Genomic DNA, 8,941 nt, shown 5'->3' on the forward strand with positions numbered 1-8,941 from the left:
ATTAAGAGTAACATGTTGCTGTCGTTACTTCTAAAACAATTTGAGGGTCATTTAAAATAAAGCCACGACAGTAAATTTATTATGTTCCTAACAAACTGTCACGGGTACAAACTCTTGCTAATGTGGAACAATGAGCACCATCTCTATAACGTGATTCAATCTGTAGTATCTGCCTTTCCACTCGAATGCCACGTGCGAAGAGGAGGGTGTGCAAACACATGAGGCCGACCAATCACGACTCGGATGCTTAGGGATTGGTTCCACTTTCTGTCCAATCAGCGACTCGCCTTTGATCTGTCAGCCAATGGGAGCGCAGCATGCTTTGGCTTTTGTCCAGCACGTGTAGCGATTCACATGTTGTCCCTCGCTGTAAACTGACGTGACGTCACGTGAGTGGAGAAAGGAAGAGGATAGAAGTCCAAAAATTCTCTCAGGACAATAGTGCGAACGACGAAGACGTCGACAGACAATCTTATTAAGCAATAAAGTGTTTGAAACTAGTTTTTGGCGTACGAACAACACGTCAGGTCTTGTCAGTGGCGCTAGGTTGTTGTGGTACCGACCCAGAAACGACACAGTATTAAGGTAAGGGAATATTTTGAATTTTTATATATATAAAAAAAAATTATAAAAAATGTCTGTGTTATATTCCAGAAATGCTCCACGTGTTTGCAGTCTCTCTTGGTTGTATGTTTTCGCCATGCTTATCTGAATTATCCCTTTGTTTTGACGGTCCATCATCTTACGATGTCATAATTGCAATTAAAATTAATTTTAAAAATAGGAAATTACGTTTTCATTACAACCTGACACTAGTAAACGTGGAGTTTTTCAATATCTTTTTATGCTTTTCAGTTGTTGTTTTTCCACATGTGGTCGAAGTGTTTTATTATTGCTCTTTAATTATTTTTATGTTTATGTGAAGAATATTTATTACTGTTTATTGGCTTAAAAGCTAACATAAAATTTATGGATTGTTATGCGTCACACCCCACATATGGTCCAAGAGCATAGTCAACACAACATAAATAATAGTGTAATGTTTAATATTTACATGTTACATTTATTAATTTAGCAAAAGCTTTTATCTAAAACGACTATATGTCTGTCTGTCTTCTATAACGATCTTTTTTAAAACCACCAAGCAGTCCATCTGGTGAAAGTTAATTTGTCTTAATGGCACCGCCTAGCTGTTTATTTTTTATGAGCCACATGCCCTCGAGAGTGTTTTCTTCAGCTCGGTCAATTCTGAAATCCTACACGGTATTTATGGTTGTCCATCTAAACAACAGTACAAGGTATAGGCATTATAGACATGCACATATTATATTCATGTGATTTTCAAAACTCCTATGGGTATTTTTTTTTTCTCGAGATACAGACCATATGTGGTATTGTGGCCTTTCACCTAGTGAAAGGAACATGGTGTGCTGTGTTATTCATGGATAGTGTGATTTTTAAACAGGGTTATTATGGTATCTCAGTGATCTCTCTTTCTGTTTCGGACTGTATCCTGTGTTCCTGCATTTGTTTTTTTTTATCCACACATTCTGTTCCCAGTTGTTTGTTTGGTGCTTGTACCTCTCTTGTTTCTTGACTTAAAGAAAAGGGATGTTTCTATACATTTTTTTGCCTGTCAGGAGACCTCAACAATAAGGATTCTTTTTCAGTCAAGCCAGTAGTTCAGCTTATCCTGCCACATATACATGCATGTATATGATATGTACCACACACACACACACACACACACACACACACACTCTCTCTTTCTACATTTCAAAAGATTAGGGTCAGTATGAAAATAAATTAATACTTTTATTCAGCAAGGAAGTATGCATTAAATTGATCAAAAGTGACAGTAAAGATATTTATAATGTTAAAATATTTCTATTTCAAATAAATGTTGTTCTTTTAATTTTTCAGTTCATCAAAGAATCCTGAAAATTATATCAGGATAAAATTGTTGTAAAATGTTTCCACAAAAATATGACAGCTGTTTTCAAAATTGATAATAATATGAAATGTTTCAGCAAATCAGCATGAATGATTTCTGAAGGATCATGTGACACTGAAGACTGGAGTAATGCTGAAAATTCAGCTTTGCATCACAGGGATAAATTAAATTTAAAAAAACTTTTTTAATTGTATTAATTTTACAATATTACTGTTTTACTTTATTTTTGATCAAATAAATGCAGCCCGGTGAGCAATAAATCAAAAATATTAATTAAAAAAAAAAAAAAAAAAAACTTAATCTTAACGACTCCAAACCTTTGAATGATAATCAGTCATTTTTAAACTATTGTAGTTGTAACCAGTTTTAAGCAGTGTGACAGTGTGACACACCTATGACAGTCCTGTCAGCTGGCCCATTCCCCTATTGTTGTGCTTTTTGTTTACATTCTTTCAGCTGTATTTCACGTTCTTCATACTTTTCAGCTGCCATGTTCCCTTTAGAGAAAGTACTTGCTATGATCAGTTCATTTCAGCCCATCGCTCTTCAGGTTTAAACAATCTGTTTTCTCACATTTCAGTGATGCTGTCACCAGGGAGTCCTTCCAAATGGCAAGTGCAAGATTCCCTCTCCTCGACTCCCAGTTCTCTCCTGTACAGTGAGAGTGACCAGACGGAGGACGAATCGGAGGTCTTCTCCTCTGAGAGTAAAGCTGCGGTAGTTGGGCCTGATCTAAAGCCGTGCTCCTTGGCCAATGGGAGCTCTCAAAATTCCAAATCGACTCTCACCTTTGTAAACCAGAGGAGTGGTAGAGTTGAAAATGGTCAACCTGGACGTTCCTCAACATCTCCAGCTTACAACGGTCAGAACTCAGCACCATATGAAAGGATTCCCACAGAAGGAGACCTGAGGTTTGCACGCAAAGTAAGTAAATGTCTTTACCCTGTGATGTTTTCATGCATTCTGTGTCAGCCTATTCAAAAATATTTTTTATTTTAAAGGGGACAAATTATGTCCTTTTTCAAAGTTTCGATTTTTTTGGTGTCTACTAGAATAGGTTTTCATACTTGAATGTAAAAAACCCCCCACATTTTTCGCATATTTTACATTATTGTAGCACCTCTCTTCCCGGTCTGTCAGTAACGCCCTGGGGTGTGTTTCCCAAAAGCCAACTATGGTCGCAAGTTCCGCCGTTACCAACACAGTTCAATGGAACTTACAGCCATAGTTGGCTAACGATTCTATTGGGAAATGCTCCCTTGTTTAACTCCAGTCTCTATGAAGCCCCTCCTTCCAAAAAGTTCATATTGCTTTGATTGGTTGGCTGGACTAGTGTGTTGTGATTGGTCAACCGTTTTGAGCGTGCTTCAGGAATGTCATGCACCTTACCATAGACACAAGTTTCAACGCACTACTAACACAACTCAACCAGGCTTTGCCCCCCTTTTTTGCATATGCCTTGGGCAAGAATTATTTAAATGAGAAATATTATTATGTGAATGTATCTGGAAGAAAACTGAAGATTACAATCGACGTGTTTCAGGGAGTTCAGAAACAGTGCTTACTGATAGAGTGAATAACTTCTTTTGGAGTGGCTTTGTAACTTTGCAGACCTTTTACATGTTCAAACAGCAACATTACACACTAAAGAAAGTTTAAAATGTAAAAAGCATAATAGGACCCCTTTAAAAGAAGATTTCAAAGTAGATTTCATGTACTTTTTTATTAGTCATCATTTTTAATTAATTTTTCTCCCTGAGATCCATTTATTTTAGTTGAGTAGATTTCTGACAATATCTCTGAGCCTTACATGTAAACAGTATATTTTTTGCTGCTGTACCTTTAAACGCCCCTTTCAAAAGTGAAATGCACACCATTACTAAGCACATTCTCTCACACATCAGCTTGTGAGCTGCTGTCATGTCAAATATAGTTTAGTAACTGGGGCTTCCTTCAAAATAAAAGCCTCTTTGCAAAGTCCTTGCATCCCATTGTGACAGATGCACGAACCAGTATGTACTGAAATGTCATTTTGCGATGACACCTACCATATCCGTTAGTGTTCTTCTTCCGCTCTTGAAGTCTATGGCAGCCCATAGAATCATATGATAAAAAGTTATGAAATTTGGTACTCAGTTAGAGCAGTGGTTCCCAATCCTGGTCCTGGAGGCACCCCACCACTGCACATTTTGCACTACTCAGATCTTGGAGTCTCTACTAATGAACTGATGACCTGAATCAGGTGTGTTTGATTAAGGAGACATGCAAAATGTGCAGTGTTGGGGTGCCTCCAGGACCAGGATTGGGAACCACTGAGTTAGAGGACAGTCCAAACATTAACCACAGCAATGCAGTTTTGGTGTCTCTAACTCAATCCCTCTAGCGCCACCAACTGTCCAAAGTTGCACTTTCGTTTATGCTAATAACTTTTGAACTGTAAGGGCTAGATACAAAACTTTTTTTTTTCTCTGATTCCTTAGGTTAAGACTATTAGATGGTACCCTCTGACATCAATTTCCATCATGAACATTTTTCTGCCATTTTGAATTTCTTTAAAAGCCTACTTTTTCAAACTCCGCCTAGACCGTTGGTCTGATTTTTACCAAAATTGGTTCAGATCATCTTCAGACCATGTCGGCAAAATGTTATCAAAAGCTTTTCGATAGACCAAACTGTTCTTGCAATGAATTTGTTGGCATGATGCCAAGCAGCGTCTGGGGCTGTAACTCTGCAACATTTTGGCATATTGACACCAAGCTTTGTATGTGTCATTGTCACCTCACAATGACCACACCATAATAATTTGATAACAGCGCCACCTATTGGTCGAAAGTTATAGACCATTAAATCGTTGTACTAGTGATTGTATTCCATTTTGCATAAAATCATCTTAATATCTTTAATTGCTCATTGTTGCAGTTGGTCTGACGCTCCCAGCCATGCTGGCATGACTTATCGTGCCTTCTTTGAGCTTGGCCCTTTAATTGCTGCTTGCTGCTATATAAGATTTTGAGTTCTAAATGTTACAGTGTGTTTTCATAGAACATCAAACTCCTATTTCAAATGATCAAGGAAAGTTTGATTCCTCATTATATGATTTCTTTAAAATTGCTCAAGCCTCCAAGACAGTTTTGCAGTTTCTAAATTTGTCATGTCTCTGCGTTTTTAAATATTTCTATGATGATATTAATGGTAAATACAATTTACAATCTTAATATAATTTCTTTTTTACAGTGTTCAGAGCTGCATGGGTACATCAGGCCCCTGTTGGAGCTGTTGAATGGGTTGAAAACAGGTCGATATGATAAAGGTAATGCATGAAAAAAAATTCTATATACACTACCTTTCAAAAGTGAGGACACTAAGATTTAAAAAAAAAAAAGAGTAAATTAATACTTTTATTCATTAAGTTTGCATTGAATTGATATGGAGTGACAGTAAAGACATTTATAATGTAACTTAAAATAATTGTTTTCTATTACAGTTTTTACTGTAGTTTTGATTTCAAATCTTCAAGTCTTGGTGAGCATTAGAGACTTCTTTCAAAAACATAAAAAAAAATTTCCAACTCCAATCATTTGAATGGTACTGTATATCCACACCTTTATATATAATTTTGTATCTATTTTATTTATTAATTTGTTTCTTTTTGGCAGGTTTGAGCACATTTCAGCAGAGTGTTGCCATGGATAGACTGCGAAGGATTGTGGGTGTTCTACAAAAGCCTGACCTTGGGTACTTTATTTTATTCTGTTTTATTCTAACTTGATGAATTTCTCTGCATCAGATTGAATATATATATATATATATATATATATATATATATATATATATACATATAATATAATGCCTTTTAATAAATCATATTTTTTGCTATACCTCCATAGGGAGAAGTATATGGGCACTCTTATGCAGCTGGAGATGATGTTAAAGGCTTGGTTCCCTCAGGTGAGGCCTCAGCATCGTGATGGCATCCCTTCATTCCACAATCTTATCGCTAGTCTGCCTTCACGCTGGAATCAGGATCAGTTACATATTCCTGTGAAGGTAAGTGGATAGAAATGCTTTGAAACAAATAAACCGTATGAGACAAGCAAAAAGTTTCTTCTGTCCAAATTTTTTTTTCCACTTAAATGGTTAGTTCACCCAAAAATTTAAATTGCCATCATTTACTCACCCTCATGTCGTTCCAAACCCGTAAGACTTTTGTTCATCTTTGGAACACAAATGAAGATCTTTTAATGAAATCTGAAAGATTTCTGTCCCTCCATTGACAGTCCATGCAATTACCACTTTGACGCTTCAAGAAGTTTTTAAAGAGATTGTAAAACTAATCCATATGAATTGAGTAGTTTAGTCCAAATTTTCTGAAGAGACACGATCGCTTTATACACTGAACAGATTTAATTTAGGCTATTATTCACATATAAACATTCATCAACTCACACATCAGTTACGGTAAACGGAAGCTCAAGCATGTTCGCTTTACGTGCAAGAACCAATGAGGTTCATTCTCGTGTGTTACGCAGCACATTTGAGCTTCAATTTGACAACCAATGAGGTTTATCACGCACCAAGCAAGTACGGTTGCGGTTCTGTTTATGTTTGCCGATCAATGTTTATTGTTCATATAAAGCATTCATATAAAGTGATCATGTCATCAGGGTATATATCAGGGCCTTTGCAATCTACAACAATCTTGAATGGTTTACTGCCTCTTTCATTAACATCAAAACCCTTTTTCTTTCAGAAACGCAGATTAAGTTGGTCAGACTCTGACTCGCAAGGTTCCTCAAGCAGTAAACGCATTCTACAGGACGATCGAGGCCCGAGCCCCAGCGATACCAGCTCATGGCTCAGCAGCTCTGAAACCACATCTAGCGAACTTGAAGAAGACAGTGCAATCTATACAAATCAAAATAAAATGACATCTGAACCCAAACACATCAAAAACAGTCATCTTCTAGTTCAGCAAAAGACAAACTCCTTAAACAAACCCCCTGTGACTGCTTCACGAAGACTGCCTCCACTTGTAATACCACCATTAGCCACAGATGGCAGCAGCTTGGGCATGCAGGATTGTTCGGTGTCCTCCACAACTCCTACTTCTGACCCACCAGCAGACTTCATGATAAGTGTAAAAGATGTGGGTGAATCTGTAAAAGGAGAGGGGCCAGAAAAACAAGTTAATAGTAAACATCATTGCACAGAGATGTTAAACACATAACGATTTGAAGTTTCTCACGTCTAAAGGAATGGTTGAATTAGCCATTTTTCCAGTCTGTTGATATTGGGAACTCGTTGTTTTTCACAAAGTGAAAAGTGTTGTTCAGTTAGTCAGACTTTACATTCTGCCACATATATGTACAACATAGACGTTATCATATGTACGATACGGCATAAGACTTTTTTTTTTTTTTAAAATGATAGATTATAAATTTCTAAAGTCCTAAGAGGTCAGAGATGTGTCTTAAAATTCATGCTTGAGCCATATGGTCAACCGGTGAAATATGAACAGCTATCAAACACTCTACTGCACTGCCTTTCATGATAACACAGGCTTCCAACAATATTTATGAACATGGCATCAGGAAGCTAGATATTTGCAGAAGAATAGTCTGATAAAACGTCCAGAGAATCTACCTTAATGTCCTTTGACTTGAACTGAAAACCACTTTGAGCAGCAGATGGAATAGAAATACATTATGGGAGGATATTTTCGAGGCAGTTTTATTTATTACTTCATTACTTGAACATACTGAATTCTTGTAAGCAGCCTTAAAATGACCTGCACATGTGGGCTGTGATCCGTTATCATAGCTCAATGTTGTATATTTATTAAGAGACGGAGAGCGAAACAACGGATGGGATGCATCATGAAGTGTTATTCTATAATCTGGAGAGCAAATGGTCATTTATTGAAAATGTTCTTGCCAACCACAGTTTGCACATTTATGTTGTTCTGCTTCTATGTTGTAATAGTTCATTTTGTCACTGAAATCTAGGTTTTTGTTTTAGATTATTGCACACTTGTTTCCTTTTACTCATCTTTTTCCATGTAGAATTTGTTTTTGTGAGTATCAGCATTGTAATTATTAACCATTCTCTAAAACGTGTGTTCAAGATAATTACGAGTATGTGGAGTGTCCCACACTGTAAAGATCACACTGAGGAAGATAATACTTTTATTTAGCTATTTGTAGAATATATTCTGAAATTAGAGATGCAGTATTTGGTATTAGCTTCATGGGGAAGTTTATTGACTGAGACGCATGTAGTCACGTCCTTGTGCAGCTGTACGAGTATCGTGAAAATAAATGAGTATATTGTTGCCATCATAATGGAGATCGTACCATAAGGGAAAAGTGCGTATGAAGATGTATTGATTAACATTTAATGGCATTTAACTGCTTCATGTGATTGTGAAGGTAGCATTTTGAGGAAGTTGTTTTTTATTATTATTTGTTCAAAAAAGTCGGCCATTGTAGCACTGTTCTTATTTTCTATTCATTATTCAACCCCATTTTCTTTTGTAAGTCTGTTATTATATCAAAGTTTTTTTGTCAAGGTTGCTGAAATGTTTTTCAACATGTTCCACTTTTTGATATCATTAAATGTTTCAAAGTTTCTTATATTGTTATTTGCAGTCTCTTTCTTTTTCTTTTTCTTTTTTTTTTGAATGTCTTTCTTTTTAGACCTCAATTATGGCATAGCCAACACAGCAAAAAAAAAAAAAAAAAAAAAAAAAAAAAAATAATGTATATATATATATATATATAATAGAAATATATTTTAAATAGAAAAAAAGATTTTTTTAAAAATGTTTTTGAAAGAATTCTCTTATGCTCACCAAATCTGCATTTTATTAAACTTTTTTTTTTATATTGTGAAATATTATTAGATTTTAAAATGTGTTTTCTATATTAATATATTTTAAATTGTAATCTATTCGTGATTACAATTTTCAGCATTGTTACTACAGTTTTC

General features: G+C 35.8%; 1 protein-coding gene across 2 annotated transcripts; it reads left to right on the top strand.

Moving 5' to 3' along the window:
* The first annotated feature begins 359 nt into the window (after nt 1-359).
* Nucleotides 360-8,586, top strand: ciarta (circadian associated repressor of transcription a). Of its 2 annotated transcripts, none has more exons than XM_051873394.1 (6): nt 360-585; nt 2,535-2,878; nt 5,189-5,264; nt 5,611-5,689; nt 5,842-6,001; nt 6,705-8,586. In XM_051873394.1, exons 2-6 carry the CDS (start codon nt 2,537-2,539, stop codon nt 7,179-7,181), a joined length of 1,134 nt encoding a protein of 377 aa, XP_051729354.1. In that variant the 5' UTR covers nt 360-585; nt 2,535-2,536; the 3' UTR covers nt 7,182-8,586. The 2 variants fall into 2 exon arrangements, with proteins under 2 accessions (XP_051729354.1, XP_051729355.1); XM_051873395.1 differs by lacking the exon at nt 360-585 and adding an exon at nt 1,178-1,298.
* Nucleotides 8,587-8,941: the final 355 nt, after the last annotated feature.

Source organism: Ctenopharyngodon idella, chromosome 19, assembly GCF_019924925.1.
Source record: "Ctenopharyngodon idella isolate HZGC_01 chromosome 19, HZGC01, whole genome shotgun sequence".
NCBI lineage: Eukaryota > Metazoa > Chordata > Actinopteri > Cypriniformes > Xenocyprididae > Ctenopharyngodon > Ctenopharyngodon idella.